Source organism: Carcharodon carcharias, chromosome 10, assembly GCF_017639515.1.
Source record: "Carcharodon carcharias isolate sCarCar2 chromosome 10, sCarCar2.pri, whole genome shotgun sequence".
NCBI lineage: Eukaryota > Metazoa > Chordata > Chondrichthyes > Lamniformes > Lamnidae > Carcharodon > Carcharodon carcharias.
The window spans coordinates 54,066,721-54,085,364 of NC_054476.1; the positions used below are offsets into that span (position 1 = coordinate 54,066,721).

The 18,644-nt window shown below is 44.1% G+C and overlaps 1 protein-coding gene across 1 annotated transcript in view; it reads right to left on the reverse strand.

The window, feature by feature from the left end:
- abcc8 (ATP-binding cassette, sub-family C (CFTR/MRP), member 8) overlaps positions 1 to 18,644 on the reverse strand; it is a 309,145-nt gene that overhangs the window by 130,215 nt on the left and 160,286 nt on the right. The window contains exons 12-16 of the mRNA XM_041198027.1: positions 17,145 to 17,185; positions 15,962 to 16,107; positions 13,855 to 13,960; positions 13,459 to 13,569; positions 6,498 to 6,573 (exon numbers count right to left, since the gene is read on the reverse strand). Of these exons, the coding sequence (XP_041053961.1) occupies positions 6,498 to 6,573; positions 13,459 to 13,569; positions 13,855 to 13,960; positions 15,962 to 16,107; positions 17,145 to 17,185 (480 nt within the window). The remainder of the gene's footprint in view (positions 1 to 6,497; positions 6,574 to 13,458; positions 13,570 to 13,854; positions 13,961 to 15,961; positions 16,108 to 17,144; positions 17,186 to 18,644) is intronic.

The window sequence follows — 18,644 nt, forward strand, 5'->3', positions numbered from 1 at the left end:
CCCGCTTCCAGAGGCTCATCATCTGACTTGGGCTGAGTGGGTGGGTGGTCTCCGGCAGCCCTCCAAGTGCCAGAGACCCGGGCTGTCCCTACCTCCGACTGCTGCAGGGATGTGTCAGTGAGGTGTTCTCTAGAAAGTGAGGCTAAGCCTAATCTATATCTGTGCCCCATGAACATGTGTGTCTGAGTTGGTGGAGGGTGCGTGTGAGCGCCATGATTGTTCTTCCAGAGCTTCCCCTTCAGACATGGTCTGGGGGCTCGCACTGGTGTTCAACTGGCTTGTGGGCCTCGATCTGCTGGTGCCAAGAAAATAGAAAATAGAATTTCAGTTAATGAGCATGAGCTGGATAAGACTGTATGTGACTCACTGTGAATGTCATGATTTGCTGAGGAGAGTAGCTGTTTGAGTGCATGATGCCATGATGAGAGTTCAATATTGGAGGGAGTTGAAGGGTGACTTACTTCGGCAGAGTGGATGTGATTATTCATCCTCTTCCTACACTGGGTGTCATTTTGGGTGTGGTAGCCAGCAGCGCTGACCTGCTCAGTGATGGCCTCCCAGGCTGGAGTGGTGAGGCTGCTGCGCTTCCTTCAGCCATCCCTGGGATACAAGGCTTGCCCATGCACCTGCACCCCTCTGATCAAGGCCTGCAGGACCTGGTGAGTGAAGCAGGACGCTGCCTTCTTCTTTAGGGTCTTGGCTTTCTTCTTCTGGCTGCAAGACATCTCTGCATGTGTCCACAGACAGGAAGGCTGGAGAGAGTGAGACTATGTTTTGGGTTGGCCTTTAAATATGACACCTGAACTTACCACCCTGCCAGCTGACGGCGGGCAGACGAATGAGCTCCCGACCTGCCAGGTGATTTGGCCCGATCCTCCAAACCCTGAATTGGGCACGAGTTCCCGCCATACCAGTCAGTGGGGTGGGCACCGCCAAGACCACCCGCCACTATACTTAGTCACATAAGTGGAAAATTCCGCTCTAGGAAGGACCAGCAAGGATGTAGAGAGTGTACAAAAAAGATTTACAAGAATGCTTCCAGTGCTGAGGGATTTCAGTTATAAGGATAGATTGGAGAAGCTGTGGCCATTCTCCTTAAAGAACAGAATGCTGCGCAGGAGGTGTCTGGACAGAATAGATAGGGAGAAATTGTTCCCAATTGTTCCCATTGGCGCAAGGTTTGAGAACCAGAGGACACTGATTTAAGGTAAGTGTGAAAAGAAAAAGAGGTGAAATAAGGAAAAACGTTTTTATATGGTGAGTGGTTGGGATTTGAAATGCGCTGCCTGAGAGTGTGGCGGAGGCAGATTCAATTGTGGCCTTTAAAAGGGAATTGGATAATTATTTGAAAAGAAAAAAAAGGCAGAGGAGTGGGACTAACTGGTAAATGGAAAAGATTCAGATTCGATCTAGAAGCTCAAATCTGGGCATCTGAGGCACTGTGGGTCATCAGTAACAGCAGAACTGTATTCCATTAAAATCCATAGCCTGATGGCCCAGCATATCCCTCACTCTACCATTACCAACAAGCCAGAAGATTAACCCTAGTTCAAGGAGGAGAGGATGGCAGGAGTGGCACCAGGCATAGCCATAAATGAGAGGTTAATCTGGTGAAGCACAACACAGGACTACGAACAGGGGAAGCAGAATGCGATAGACAGAGATAAACAATCCCACAACCAACGGATAAGATCAAAGCTTTGTGCCCTGCCACTTCCTGTTGTGAATGATAGTCGACAACTATGCAACCAATGAGAAGCTCAACCACCTCAAAGTTGACGGAACCTAGCTTATCAGTGTAAAAATAAGCCTGAAGTGATTACAACCACCTTTAGCCAGAAGTGTGGAATGGATAGTTCATTTTGGCCTCCTCCTGAGGTCCCTATCAACAGAGATACCAGCTTTCGGCCAATTCAGTTCACTCCACTTGATAATAGGAAACAGCCGAGCGCATTGGATACAGCAAAGACGATGGGACCTGACAACATCCCAACTATAATAATGAAGACTTGTGTTCTAGAACTAGCCATGTCCCTTATCAAATTGTTCCAAAGCAACCATAATATTGGCATCTACCCGACAATATGAAAAACTTCCAGGCATGTCCTGTCTACAAAATGCAGGACAAATTCAAAACGGCCACTGACCACCCCACCAGTCTACTCTCAATCATTAGAGAAGTGATGGATTGTGCTGTTGACAGTGCTACCAAATGGCATTTACTCAGCAATAACCTATTTACTGATGCTCAGTTTCAGTTCCACCAGAACCACTCAATTGCAGACCTCATTACAATCTTGGTCCAAACATAGTTAAAAGAGCAGAATTTCAGAGGTGAGGTGATGACACTGCCACTGGCCAAGTGTGGCCTTTAGGAGTTCTAGTAAAACTGAAGTCAATTGGAATCTTCCTTCCATCATAACTTTCCTTCCATCATAAGGTCAGAAGTGGGGATGCTCGCTGATGGTTGAACAATGTTCAGCGCTATTCATGACTCCTCAGATACTGAAGCAGTCCATGTCCAAATGCAATATCTAGGCTTGGGCTGACAAGTGCCATGTAACATTTGTACCATACAAGTGACAGGCAATGACAATCTCCAACAAGAGAGAATCTAACTACTGCACCTTGACATTCAATGGCATTACCATCACTGAATCCCCTACAATCAACATTCTTGGGGTTACCATTGACCAGAAACTGAACTGTACTAGCCACATCAATGCTGTGGCTACAAAAGCAGGTCAGAGGCTAGGAATCCTGCAGTGAGTAACTTACCTCCTGACTCCCCAAAGCCTGTCCACCACCTACAAGACCAAGTCAAGAGTATGATGGAATATTCTCCACTTGCCTGGATGAGTGCAGCTCCAAAAACACTCAAGAAGCTTGACACCATCCAGGACAAAGCAGCCTGCTTGATTGGCACCCCTTTCCACAAACATTCACTCCCTCCACCACTGATGCACAGCAGCAGCAGTGTGTATCATCTACAAGACGCACTGCAGGAAATCATCAAGGCTCCTTAGGCAGCACCTTCCAAAACCTTGACCTCTACCACCTTTAAGAACAAGGTCAGCAGGTGTGTGAGAACACCACTACCTGCAATTTCCCCTCCAAGTCACACACCATGCTGAATTGGAAATATATCGACATCTCTTCAGTGTCCCTAGGTCAAAATCCTGGAACTCTTGTCCCTAAAAGCACTGTGGGTGTACCTATAGCAGAAGGACTGCAACAGTTCAAGAAGGCAGCTCACCAACACCTGTTCAAGGGCAATTAGGGATAAACAAATGAAAAAAATGTACTTCTGCACTTCAAATAGAACTATGTGAAATGTCGCAGGTTACAGCTAATTTGTTAATACTATTGTCAAAACTTACCATACAACTAATATGTTGATGACATTGCTGTCCTTGTATTTTGCTTTTGTAAATGTTTGATGAATTAAGCCAGCACGAGAACTGCACACAGTACTTCAAATGTAATCTGGCAAAGCTTTGATACAAGTTTAGCATTAATTTCTGGCATTTACTCTGGCCTTATTGACTTGCATCACAACATTTAGTAATTTGTGTATTTGTAGTTCTAGATCTCTACCCCATTTGGATTCTTAACTTCCAAGTAACCTGTGTATTTTTCGTACCAAAATGCCATACTGCTCATTTATCTACGTTGAAATTCATTCTCAAACTATGTGCCCATTCTTCAAATTTGTTAATGTCTTCTTGTAATTTGTTGCAGTGCTCCTTGGGAATCCTCCCAGTTTGGTGTCGTTCATAAATTTCAAAATTGTGTTTTTTGATTCAAAATTGTAAATAGCAGTGGTTTTAGCACTGATCTTCATGGGACTCCACTTCCCACCCTCTGCCATTTTGAATAAATGCCCTTTACCCATACTCGCTGCTTTTTGTTTTTAGCCAGCCAGCTATCCATTCTGCTAATTGTCACCTAACTCCAAATACTTTGACTTTATTCATTAGTCTATTATATAATACTTTACTGAAAGCCTTTTGGAAATTTACAGCACTACACTTGCCTTCGCTTTGTTGCCTTCTCAAATAATTCTATAAGGTTGTTCAAGCAAAACTTTTCTTCTTGAAATCTATTCAGTAGTAATAAATATAGGGCCCCAAAATTGCCTGATGAGTCAATCCTAACAGTTACACAGGACTTCCAATGCAATACCCTCCATTTACCTAGATGAGTGCAGCTTCAACACTCTAGAAATTCAACACCATACAGGACTAAGTGGATTGCTTGTTTGGTAACCCATCCACCACTTTAAACATTTAGTCCCTCCATCACTGGCACATCATGGCTACAGTGTGTACCATTCTCAAGATAGACTGCAGTAACTCACTAAGGCTTTTTTGACAGCACCTTCTAAAATTATCACCTCTACCACCTAGAAGAACAAGGGTATGGGAATATCACCAAGTTCCCCTCCAAGTCACACAACATCCTGACTTTGGAAATATAATTCCATTCCATCATCGTTGTCACTGGCTCAAAATTCTGGAACTCCAAACCTCACAGCACTATGTGTGTACCTACACCACACAGCTGCAGTGGCTAAGATGGTGGCTTACCAGCAACTTCTCAAGGATAATGAAGGAGGGCAATAAATGCTGATCTTCCCAGCTATGTCGACATCCCATAAACAAATAAAAAATACATGCCTGCCTGTGTGCTCTAGCACTGACTCCACCAAAGTATTAAAGTCGGGGATAAAGCCAGGGATAGTCAGGGAAAGTCAAGGATGACACAAAGATTGGCCAGGTGGTTAACAGTGAGGCTGAGTGTCTTGGGCTACAGGAAGATATAGATAGGATGGTCAAATGGGCAGATAAGTGGCAGATGGAATTTAACCCTGAAAAGTGTGAGATGAAACACTTTGGAAGGAGTAATTTGACAAAGAAGTATTCAATGAACTAGGAAGTTCTGGGGAACAATGGGACCTTGGCCTGAGTGTCCATAGATCACTGAAGGCGGAGGGACATGTTACTGGGGTGGTGAAAAAGGCATATGGAACATTTGCCTTTATCAATTGAGGCATAGATTACAAAAGTAGGGAGGTCACGTTGGAGTTGTATAGAACCTTGCTGAGGCCACAGCTGGAGTACTGTGTGTAGTTCTGTTCACCACATTATAGGAAGGATGTGATTGCACTGGAAGGGGTGCAGAGGGAATTCACCGGATGTTGCCTGGGGTGAAACATTTAAGTTATGAAGAGGGGTTGGATAGACTTGAGTTGTTTTTGTTGGAGCAGAGAAGACTGAGGGGCAACCTGATTGAGGTGTACAAGATTATGAGGGGCATGGACAGAGTAGAGAGGGAACAGCTGTTCCCCTTAATTGAAGGGTCAGTCACAAGGGGACACAAGTTCAAGGTGAGGAACAGGAAGTTTAGGGAGTATGTGAGGAAAAACCTTTTTACCCAAAGAGTGGTGACAGTCTGGAATGCGCTGCCTGGGAGGGTGGTGGAGGCAGGTTGCCTCACATCCTTTAAAAAGTACCTGGATGAGCACTTGGCACGTCATAACATTCAAGGCTATGGGCCAAGTGCTGGTAAATGGGATTAGGTAGGTAGGTCAGGTGTTTCTCATGTGTTGGTGCAGACTCGATGGACGGAAGGGCCTCTTCTGCACTGTGTGATTCTGTGATAGGACACCTAATTAGTATGAGCCCATCATGGGTGCCCATCAGCCTAAAGAGGCCAAAAATTCTAATATCTGCTCCAATCTAAAGATGTGAGGTACCTAGCTTCCCCATGGTACCATCCAACAACCCATTCCAGCAATTTTAGTTATTTTAGCCCTCTAACAATGCCTGATAATGTAGATTTTAATTTTTTATTTGACAGAGTTATCATTTTGAGGTGGGGCCCATTTCTGCCCTTCAGGAAGCTGCTATGTCTCATCCACCCCAGACAGGCCTCCTGAAAGCTAACTGTAAACTTTTGAACCCAATGTATTTGAATCTTTGATATATTTCTTGAGCCTTTTCCAATGTTACCATCTTGTTGGGAGTGCGCTGGAATCCTGCAGGGCCCAGGCTGCAATGTTTTGGTGATAGAATCTTCTAAATCAATGAATTTTTAAATGTTAATAACACTACTCAGCCCTAGTTTTAGAATCATGGCTATCTCTGTTTCCATTTCAGTATCCATAAACAAAGGCGGATCATAGAGATTCATCACAGTGACATTGCTGGCAGTTCAAGGTAAAGCGAACTTGGGAGTTTACTGGTTCCTGTTCGTCACAAATTTGCAAGAATTCAATCACCTCAGAATGTGAGTTTGGACATTTCTACAAACTCAGCTGAACAGCACGATTAGGTTCAACAGAATGGAATGCACAACTCCTGATTTCAGCAGCTTCAACTTTACTCTATCCACAAGTAACAGGAGCTGGTTGGTGCATGTGCCCAGTCAATACAACAAGTTTATTACTGAGACATTTTTCATTCATTATTAATTTAATTCATTCACTGTCCTACCATGAGGGATCTTGATTTCAATGTTAGACAAAGTTGGGGCTCCATCAGCTGTCCAGGTAAAAAATCCATTTGTCACCTGCGGTCACATTAAAATATATTAGAAAAACCTGTAAAATACAATTAGCTCTTAAACATTACGGTTTCAGGAACAGCTATTCTTACATGCCCAGAATACGCTGACATTCACCAGGAATTTACCATTTGTATGGAGCTCCCAATGTTGGGAGGAAATGCCTGTCCCCAGCTTGCACAGATGGGCAATGGGGCTTGAATTTTGTGGGCGGCAACTAATTAAGTGGCTGCCATCCAATTAAGGACAACAGCCAGCCCCCAAGAGCTGCTGGCCGACAGCTCAGTAGCCTTAGCCGCGCCACAAATACCTGGGAGAGGTTTTGTTCTGCGTCTTTGAGTGTTGCAAGAATAGAATTGAAGAAGCACAGGGAAACCCAACAAACAAAATGAGGCAAGAATGGCCTTAATGAGGTGATTATCTTTACAGCATTCCTTGTAGGCCAGAAGCAGCAGGCTTTCCTCCAGGCCCAGCTAGCCACCCAGTAATACCCTCCAACAATCAGACCCCCTCCCCCAACCACCATCTAATCGCCATCACACCCATCAATCCTGTAATCAGGCTCGTCAGTCTGCCATCTCCCCCCACCACAGGAATCATCCCTACCACCTGCAAATTGACGCCCTGTATTTCAATCCCCCTGTGATCGAACCTCCATTCCACAGTCACAAACCACACCACAACTGGAGACTCCCCACTCTGACCACCACTACCAGCCCCTCTCACATCCCCCCCACCCCTCTCACATCCCCCACTAGACCTAGCTGCTCTCAGCCCATCTCGGCTGCCACCTTGTGCTGCAGGATCTCTTACCCGACACAAAGCCAGCCTCTGTGGGCAGAAACTTACAGAAAAAAATTAAAGACACACTGCAGTTTGTTGAAAAGCCATACTTCTGGGTTTCCTGACCTCAAAACAGCACCCACTACTGCTCCTGTCTCCAAACTAACATTCAGTCCTGGGTATCCAAGACCAATTCCTGAAACAGGTTTTAGCTCCTTTGGATATACAAATAAGAGGCCTATCATCTGTTTGAAGCCCTTTCTGCAATATCAGCATCCTCTGAGGCAGCTGATGCTAATGCTAGCTTCAGTGTCACTGAATTCAGGAAAATCTGGTTTACATATATCCTATCAGGCAGTCCTCAGTGGGACCATTTCAGGCCACTACCACAAGAGTAAATGTTTAAAAACATGCTTAACTGAATATGGAGCAGTGAGAAGCAGCAATGTCATTAACCCCCAACTCCCATTCAGCCTCTTCCTCCCCTGATCAAAGCCTCTGTCCTCCTCCCACCTCAATCTCCAGCCTTCACATTCCCCCCACAGCCTTCTAGCCTTAATCCTGGCCTCAATCATCCTTAAACCCAATTAATCACTACCCACCCTCCCACCCTGACCTCTGCTACCCTTCCTGACACAATCACCCTCTTTCCCAGTCGCCTCCCCTTTCATCACTTTCTCAAGGGCCTTGCTTACATTACAGAAGCCTGCTCTTCAAATCCTTTTCACCAGCAAGCTGCCTGAGGTCACCTATTAGTTGTCTGCAGCTCGCTGCTGTAATTTAAATGACAAGCACTCGTTCAGGCAAAGGATTTATCCCTAGGTGTACTTGCAATGAATGGTCTTGGATGAGGGCTGTTGATCGGTTATGGAAAACTTCATTCATAATGCTAGAGAAGGATGACCAAGCATACACCTTGGATCTAACTAAGGTTTTTAAATCTATTTGACAAGGTGCACTAAAGAAAACAAAACTCAACATCACTTCTCATACCTAATTTACACTAATCTCTATTTGCCAAACAAGATTTTCCCTAAAGCCAGTACCGTCACTTTTATTGATCCTCATTAGTGAATTACCATATCATGTCCACCATTGAAGTGTGTAATCTGTTCGTTTTTATGTTAAGTGCCTGGGTGCTTTATAGGAGTGTCGTTGATTCTGACACTGAGCCACTGGAGGGGAGAATCAAGGGTTTAGTAAGTGACATATGTTTTGGGAAGTGTCTTTGGAGAGGGGAGAGGAGGTGGGAAGGAAGGGTTTGGGTGAGGACAGTTCCAGAGCTTAGGTCTTTGGTCACTCATGAGGGAATGATTGAGGTTGAGGATGCTCTGGAGGCTATAGTTGGATGATCACTTTTTTTGGGGGGGTTGTGGAACTGGATGAGATTAGTGTTAGGAAGAGCCAAAGCTCTGGAGGGATTTGAGAACATGGTAAGAGCATTGGTGTTGTCTAAATGGGAGCTCCTAAGCAGGTTGGCAAGTGTGAGGGTGATGTGTGAATGGAACTTAGCTAAATTTCAACAAAAACTAAGCCGTCTTAATTTTCTATGTTACTAGAATTGTTGCTTTTTCCATTTGCACTGTTCCATGTCTCCCTTTCCCCATGATCGTGAAGCCTCATCCACTATCCATAAATGTAACACTTCCCTGGCTCCAGTGGCTCCCTGTGCTTTAGGACACTGATATAAAGGTTTGTATTGTTACTTTCAAAATCCTCTGTTATTACTAACCTTAGCCCTTAGACACACCTACTGACTGTTCCATTGCTTATTATTGTTTCTTTGCTCCATTAGTAGTCACTGTTTTAGTGATTGTTGATCCCTTAGAGGATGAGGCTGGGGATTAATAATCCAAAACAAGAAAATGGCAGAGACTTTGACCAAGGATTTTGTACCTGCCTTCACGGTAGAAGACACTAAAAGCATCCCAAGGATAGTAGAAAATCAAGGGGCAAAAGGGAGGAACTTAAAACAATCATTATCACTCAAGAAAAAGTACCAGCAAAACGAATGGGATGAAAGGCTGACAAGTCCTCTGAATCTGATGGCCCGCATCCTTGGGTCGTAAAAGAAGTGACTGCAGAGATAGTGGGCAGAATTGTCCGGTCCCATTGGCAGCGGGCGTGATCGGACAATATGGTGGGAAGGCCAAAAATTGGATTTACGGCATCATGAAACCAGTTTGCGATTGTCCACTCTACCCATTAATGGCAGGCCGCGTTTCCCGCCACCACATGTTGGAAACCTAATTTCAATACCTTAGCATCCCATTATAAGTCCAGCTTGCTGGAATCATCTCCCATGCTGGATCATTCGGCATCATGTCGACATGGTTCACAACTCAAGTGACATGCACCTGGCAAGCCGTATTTTTGCTTGAGTCTTCGAGGTTTGTTTGCGTACTTTGCTTCAGGCAGCACTTGTGGTCATCAGCGCCAGGCTTCGCAGACAGCACCACATCACTTTTAGAGGGCTCAAGGGCAGGTCTCTATCTACCAGGCCAGCCATAAGGTGGGGGTGGCTTTTCAATGGCTGCAGGGCGAGGGCTGTAGTGGGGAAAGAGGGTATCCCAGGGTGTGTGTGAGGGCATATGTTGATCTGTGCAAGAGGCCTCAAGATGGTGACAGTGAGGGGGCAATCTCCAGAGGAGATGAGGCTAGATGGAGATCTGAGGGTTTGTGTGTGAGAGTGAGTGGTGATGTCCCTTGTGCTGGTAGTGAGTGAGTTGCCAATGAATGTGTGATGGGCCTGTGAGTATGAGAGTTTAGAGTGATGAGATGTTACCTTACCCTAGTGGCACAGATAAGATCATTCATCTACTTTCTGCACTGGATGTCTGACCTCTTATGTGCAGTGTTGACACTGACCACCTCTGCTACTGCCTCCCAAGCTGGAGTGGTGAGACTAATGGGCCTCCTGTAGCCAGAGCGGAGGTAGAGGACATTGCGGCGGGTCTCCATGGCATCCAGAAGGCCTCCCAGGGGTGCACCACTGAATCAGGGGGCTTTTGGTGCCATGTTTTCACTGGAGCAGCCCTGGGCTGCAAACACTGAGAAGTGTGCCTGCGGCTGCAGATTAAATATGGCGCCCGGTGTGAGGAAACAGTGAGGAAACGGTGTGGCAGGAAAATCGGAGGCCATCTGCCAGTGAGATACCAAGTTTCCTGTGGCTGCATAATTAATGAGGTGGGGAGGGGATGATACAGCGCAAAAACCTGCCATTGCGGCCAGCTGGTAAAATGTCTTTTTTCACGTCCTCTACTGCACTTAGTGCAAATCTGGGACAATTCCGTCGAGTGAATCCATTGGTTGTAATCTTCCAAAATTCCCTAGATTCTGAAAAGGTCCCAGCAGATTGGGAAACCACAAACATAATGCCCTTATTTCAAGAAAGGCAGGAGACAGAAAACAGGAACCTGTAGGCCAGTTAGGCTAACATCTATCATTGGGAAAATGCTGGAATCCATTATTAAGGAAGTAGTAGCAGGACATCATCCTACAATCAAGCAGAATCAAAATAATTTTGTAATAGAGCAATTGCGGTTGACAAATTTAGGAGAATTCTTTGAAGAGTTAACAAGCAAGGTGGATCAAAGGGAACAATAGAAACAGTGTATTTGGATTTCCAAAGGTACCATGTAAAAGGTTACTGCACAAGACAGGAGCTCATGGTGTTGGGGATAATATATTAGCTTGGATGAAAGATTGGTTAACTAATAGGAATTAAAGTTGGAATAAATTGGGTACTTTTCAGATTGCCAAACTGTAACAAATAGGTACCACAGGGATCAGTGCTGTGGCCTCAATTATTTTCTGCTGCTGTTTGTAGCTATTCTTATCAGGGGACCCGCTGTCATGGTATGTCATGCTCATCTGTCTTGTGCCATCCACACATCTGCTATAGCTCGTCTGCAACTGCTCTGTGATGTTTGTCATCTCTAGCAGAGATCTCTGTAGCCTTTCAGCCCTGCTCAAATGGTCAAAATACTGACATTTTCTTTTCTAGATGTTACTTTTGGAGTTCTTTTTGTTCTTGCAATTTCAAGCACCTCTTCATTTGTCCTATGGCCTGAATAAGGCATTTTTAGCATATGTCTCAGTATCCATGTTGCAAAGGCCTCTTCCACAGATCTTTACTTATTGCCTAGGTTTCTGAGGCATAGAGGAAAGTGGATATTATTTACAACTATTTACAATCTATATTATTGACTTGGACAAAGGGGCAGAGTATATTGTAGCCAAATTTGTGGAAGGTGCAAAAACAAATTGGAAGGCATGTTGTAAGGATGACATAAAAAGTCTGCAAAGGGATTTAGATAGGTTAAGTGAGTGGATGGTACACACTGCAGTCACAATGCCGCAGTGGTGGAAAGACTGAATGTTTAAGGCTGCTTTGTCCTGGAAGGTGTTGAGCTTCTTGAGTGTTGTTGAACAGCATTCATCCAGACAAGTGGAGAGTATTCCATCACATTCCTGACTTACACTTTGTAGATGGTAGCTTTAGGGAGTCAGGGACTTATTTACCACACTGCAGAATACCCAACCTCTGACCTGTTTTGGTAGCTACAGTATTTATTTGGTTGGTCCAGTTAAATTTCTGGTCAATGGAGATCTCAAGGATGTTGATGGTGGGGATTTGGGGATGGCAACGCTGTTGAATGTTAAGGGAGTGTTAGATTATCTCATGTTGTAGGTGATCATTCCCTGGCACTTGTGTATGCAAATATAACTTGCCATTATCAGACCTGTCCAAGTTTTGTTGCATGCAGCTGTGAATAGCTTTATTATCTGGAGAGTTGCAAATGGAACTGAACACAGTATAATCATCAGCAACCATTAACACTTCTGATCTTATGCTGGAGCAAAGTTTATTGATGAAGTGACTGAAGATGGTTGGGCCATCCGACTAACCATGATACTACCCTGAGGAACTCCTGAGACAATGTCCTGGGGCTCGGATAATTGACCTCCAACAACCTCAGCCATCTTCCTTTTTGCTAGCTGTGACTTCAATCATTTGTTAAACTGTGGTGTGAGGCTTCTTTTGAACTCCATTTGAATTTGTTCCTTACAACTTAAGTAACAAGTTATTGAACCAGCCGTACACCATAGTACTGTTACTCAAACCAAATAAAAACCAGTTTCAGTTGTCCAGGATATGCAGAATTCTGGTGCATAAAAAATATTATTTTGCCTTATATGTATCAGTTGCTATCAGCAAGGTGTATAATGCCAGCACGATCAAGATTGATCAGAGAAAGTGATTTAGGGTAATGGAAGTTGTGGTAAATTTTGAACTTTGAAACTCAGAAATAGTGCAGCAGTCACATAGAGTCCTACCTTCTTCACAGATAAATTATTGCCAAACACAGCTTATGCGATGTACTTATCCAGAAAGATAAGTCTATTCAGCAACACTTGAAAACATAGTTAGTGCCACATACCCAGGTATTTTGAACCCTCTATGTCCTTCATGGTGCCTACGATTTAAAATAAAATTCCCCCAATGCTAAACAATCAGAAACACAAAAATGACTAAAAGGGGAAACTACTGTATGTGGGGTAATGACCTTTGCAGAAATGTAGAGTGACACTGGACCCAAAGCATTTATTGCCGGGGCAGGTGCTTTACTGTAGATCCCAAATAGCACTGCACATTGTTGTCTTCGGTGGGTGTTATTCAGCATTTGGCATGTTTCTATCATGGTTTAAATTACAGAGATTACTTCTTTAATCATTTACTCACTCAAAGAAGTGCAGAACAAGCCTGTTAAATTTCATTAATTAAAAATAATGCCCACATATTTTGTTAACTAGTTTTGATGGAAGTCATTCATTGTAAATTTAAAGTAGGTGGTGCTCCAATTTTTCAAATGAATCTGCGATCTGTTTTACTATTTCAGATTACATCTCTGGCAGCTAATTTTTTTTTTGCTCTTCATAGACCTGACATAATTGCAACAATAATAATACTTACTTTTAAAACATAAGCGCATCATAAAAACAAATAAACCTAAACTATAAAACTAACAATCCTCATCTTCAAAAAGATAAAAAAGCAAGTACAGTAGTTGTTGTAGAGGTGGATATAATTGACAATTATTTCACCTTTATAAAAACGTCATCTCCTTCTGTGATGTTTATCTGCTGTCTGGACTGAGGTTCATAATTGTGCCATTCCTCCTTGCTGGGCCGTTTGCGGTTAATAACTTTAAGGGGCTGTGCAGGAGTGAGTGGAAAACGGAAGGGTAAGTGTTCATAGCATGAGAAGTGCTAATTAAATAAATATACACAGACACAAAAAGCTTGAATTCTATGAACACATTTGTTATAGCTTGTGAATTGCAATACGGATGCGATTAATATAAGGAATGAATGTGATGGACTTCAGTTACTGGGTCACTCCATTGCATGGCAGATTGTAAGGATGCAGGAATGATAGAAAGAGGTGATAGCATTGAGGAGCTGGCTGGCAGCATTGCAGCAATGTCAGTTTATACTCACTACAGTCTGGTACTTGCTATTATTTTCACTGTTCAGCTGCAACACAACCTTACTGTGATCCTCTCCAATTTCTTCACTCGAGAAGAATTCACTTAGTTTCTGCACACTGAAAGAAAAATATAATGACTTATAGCAGATCAATAGATGCTGGGAGGGTCAGGAAAACATGTGACAGTGCACTTACTTAGCCATGCATTGATAACTGATAAAACAGCTCAATCTGATGCGAGAAATATTTCAAACCCTTTTAAAAATGTTACCCTGTTTTCTCTTGGACACTTGTTGCTGTACAGGTCCAAAGGCACTGGCTGCATTCCATTCTGTTACCTAAGTATGTATTTTTGTTGTATGTAGTGCATATTGATTGGTTACTCAACCAACTGGGATGAGTGAGAAGGGAGTTTTCAGTTGGCCTAATTCAGTTCTATCTCAGGAATATATTTTCTGATGAAGAGTCATACGGACTCAAAACATTAACTGTATTCCTCTCCGCAGATGCTGTCAGACCTGCTAAGTTTTTGCAGCTATTTCTGTTTTTATTTAAGATTTCTAGCATCCGCAGTATTTTGCTTTTATTTATTTTCCTTTATTGATTAAAGCTTACAAAACACATTTTGACGTTTTTTTGCTAACACTAGCATGTGTAGTAAAACAAACCAGCTAATGCCTAAACATGCATCTTTCAGCAGCACTTACTGCAATTTGGTCCGAAACAGAGGAAACCTATGCTAATTTTCCTTTCAGAACCTTCATATCAGTTCAGTTGCCTGCTCAACTTAGTAACTCCTCCTAGGTAATTCTCTCCGCTTGGTGCCATCAATGCTTTGGTATAGGCATTATAGATTAAATGATATAAAAGTTAATCCAAATTATTTCTGGCCATAGTTAAATTTAGCCACCCTCCACTCCCCCACTCAGCAAGAATGGTGCTTCAGAGGTGTTAAGACTGGACTGAGTCAACATTCCAGTCAGAGGTCCATTCCTGCCTGGCACCGTTTGATCTTCCCCAACTTTCCAGTCAACCAAGGCTCTTGCTACAGTCAGCTATGGGCATGCTTAAATGCAGAAGTTGTGGCTCAATAGTGATTTTAACATTGTGTCAGAGGTGTCCTGCATTGTGTGGGACCCAACATGCAACCCAGGAGAAGAAGGGTTAACTGGCTAGAAGAGACCAAGGTAAATTTTTCACTATATTCTATTTAATGAAGCCTCTGTGGTACAGGACGAGCAGGAGTCCTCCCACGCACGGTCCTCCATCTCCTCCCCTCCCACCACCTCCACAGCCAAGGACCTCAAGGAGTCTTTGGGTCTCCCCTGCCTCTCATTCTTGGTGAGAACTTAACCTACCAAAGGCCTTGGCAGAACTGAGGATATGCTGAGGACAGTTCCGGTGGGTCCCTGGCCTCCTAAGTTTCCTGGGCCAATTTCCAGCTACCCCCTGAACTTCCAGCCCCACCCTAGAAATGATATTAAGTGAAAAATATGTGGGATGAAGACATAATTGATTACATGGCTATAACATGGCTTTCCAAATGGTGAGTTGCGACCCCAGGTGAGATTTTGCTCAGGTGCAGCAATGGATGTTGTGGAGCTCCGACAGCTGCAAGGGCCCCCACTCAACAGCTGAAGCCTCCCTCCCTGCTCAAAACCTCTTGCACACCCCATATTTTCACTCTGGCATCACATGAAGTCTGAGGTATTAAGATGGGGTCATGTGGGAAAAAATTTGGAAAACACTGCATTATAAAACCAATTACCAATGGCCAGTTTGCAGGTCCAATTGTTTATTTGGGCTGGATTTTCACGGAGTCGGGCCAACTCTGGAGGCCTTTTAAAATATCAGGGGAGCCAGATTCCAAGATTCCTGCCCTCATTCCCGGCGCCTGCAATTTTTGACTTGATCCCGCCCCTGCATGTTGAGGGCGGGGGGTGGAGTTATATGGAGAAAGGTCTGCTGATTTGAGCTTCCCTCTGGCGCTGTGCATTTCAGGCACTGCATAAGTACACTTGTTGCTCTTGTTGTTGTCTCAGTTTTAGCACCCATGCATTGTGATAACATTAAGTGGACCAAAGGATCAAACATTATGGTCTTTGAACGGTATTTTACCTCACTAAAGCTTTGACAGTAGAGCGAACCACACTGGAGAGCAGGAAGAGGGGTGTGACCAGGATATGGAAGAGGGAGAGTGAGGCGAAGGCCACTGCTGGCGAGAGGTCTGCATTCTCATAGAGGCGGGTGTGAACAACAAAAGTCTTTTGGAAAATTAGAAAAATAATTGAAATCACCTCTGCATGAGTGAATAAAAATACATTTGAAGTCAAAATTAGCTTTGCAAAGCAATCACACAAAAAATTGAACAAGCACAATTCAGTCTTTCCTGAACAGAAATGAGTCTTGGATTTAAACACTTTTTAGTCGGAGATTCTAATTCTAACTGGACAATGAAAGGCAGGAGGGTGAGCATTAAAAATGCCTGGGTTACTTACTTGCCAGAAAGCTGCCTGGATCCCACCTTTCCAAGATGCTAATGGATATTTCTGTATCGGCAGCTAAGCGGCCATGCCAAAGTTGATAGATTCCTAAGTCATGCATGTTCGTTGGGAGCCAGTACTATCAACAGACCATGATACAGATGCCACAGCCTTTCCACAAAAAGACCAGCGTGAAGTGTATCAGGAAGCTGAAGAGGTCTTTTGGGTAGGATTTTTACTTTTCCTTGGTGGGACCAAGAGCAGCAAGAGTGCTCCTCGCGACCTCGATCACAAGTAAAGTTTAGGTTGGCAACTACTTTCCACTCTTTCCGGGTAGGTGTGGCCATTATTAATCACCATTTAAAGGAACAAAAATTCAAGGAGGTTGATTTTAACTTTTGGGTTGCCAACTGACCCCATACCAGCAGTGAAGAGACTGGAGCAATTTTGAGGCCTGGGTCTCATTCACCATATTTGCCAGACCAGAAGCTGCACGGCACCAGAAGACCATCAGGACTTTAAAAGAAAATATTTAGGAAAGATTTAGGTGTAACATTCGGAGCATAAGACACATGGCAATTTTAGATAAACTAGCCTCATCAGTTCCCAGGTCAGCCACTTGCAGCATAGGCCAGATAGTTAAATAAAAGGAGTGTTGGCCTCCAAAAAAGATTTAGAAATTAGTTACTTAATAAATTGTATCCATGTGTATTTTTGAATTATTAACATATTGATAATTTCAGCTTACGTAGTGCAAGGCTAATATTTGCAAAGGAAACATACATTGTGTTAGAGCAAATTAAATACCAGCTACTTACTGTGAGAACTGCTGCAATGGGTATTGCTGCATTCATGAAAACTGCAAATAAAAGAAAACCTTGTGAAGCTACAAGGTAAAAGCAGCTCAGTACTAACAGTACAACAGGTAATGTGTTTTATTCTGGTAACGTGGCTTGAATTTTACAGGACATAGGATCCAGGATTCTAAATTATCACAGGTTAGTTGCAGTTTGGGAGCATCTACTTTAGTGTTGCACTATGATGCATGTCTGTCGCAGTAACTTAGACATCTACTTGCTTCGCAGACAGCTGTCCTTGTCCATCCATCCTCATTGATAGTAGAACCAAAAGGGTACCACCTGAAAAAACCAGCCTGCTGCAAAGTCACATTGAGATTGAAGTGGGAGAATGTTACTACTGAACTATAAAGACAAAGGGCGGAATCATCCCAGGTTTGCACCAAGTGTGGCAGCAGGCAGGGAAAATGACATTTTGCCCGCTGGCCGGAATGGAGGATTCACATGCCATATTGTCCCAAACCCTCCGCATTAATTATGCATTCTGGGGAAACACGCTGTATCGATGGCAGGCGGGCTCTCATTCACCCACCATGCCATCACCTTGTCGTTTCATCACGCCAGGCACCACATTTAAAGTCCAGGCACATGCACACCACTCTGCTTCCACCCAGGACTGCTGTACAGAAGGTTCTGAAAGGTAAAAAGACTGCAGCCCCCCCCTGTTTAGCGACACATCCCTCGAACATCTTTTAGACACCGTGGAGGCCCGCCATAATGTCCTCTACCCCTGCTGTGGTTGCAGGAGGGCCAACAGCACCATCAATCTACCAAGGGAGGTGGTGGCAGTGGTGGTCCGTGCCAATGCCCTGCAAAAGAGGACAGCCACCCAGTGCCGCAAAAGATGAATGGTTTCACCCATTCTGCCAAGGAAGTCACTCTTCTCATCACTCTCAACTCACAGACTCACAAGCACATCACACATCCACAGGGATCTCACACCTCAAGTGGCAACACCACTAACTCTCACACACACCATCACATCTCCATCAGACTCATACCCTTTGAAGCTCGTGTCCTCATCCTGTCCATTGCTCCATTCACCACACCAATATTCCATGCAGTGCCATGTGTCCTGCTCACACTCTCTCCATCTGTTTCCATGTAGGAGAAGCTGACGCACATCAGCAGGGAGAGGTCCCAGACTGGGGATGGAATGGCCCACATTAGGCCCCTCACTCATTTTGAGAAGTGTGCCATCAAGGTGACTGGTGAGAACCTGGACCGTGCCTATGGTGATGGTGAGGCTGGCGGCAAACATTCTCATGAGGATCCTGTACCACATCATCCACCTCTCAATGCAAATGTGAGTGCTCTCATGCTTTTGACTCTGCTGCTACGCACTAATTATCTCTACTTTGGTTCACAGGGAGCTCTGCCAAGCGACTGACACCCTCAGCCAGCCAGTCTCTCAGCTCCATCCAGGTCCTCATTTCCAGCCAAGAGGACACCTCCTCCACT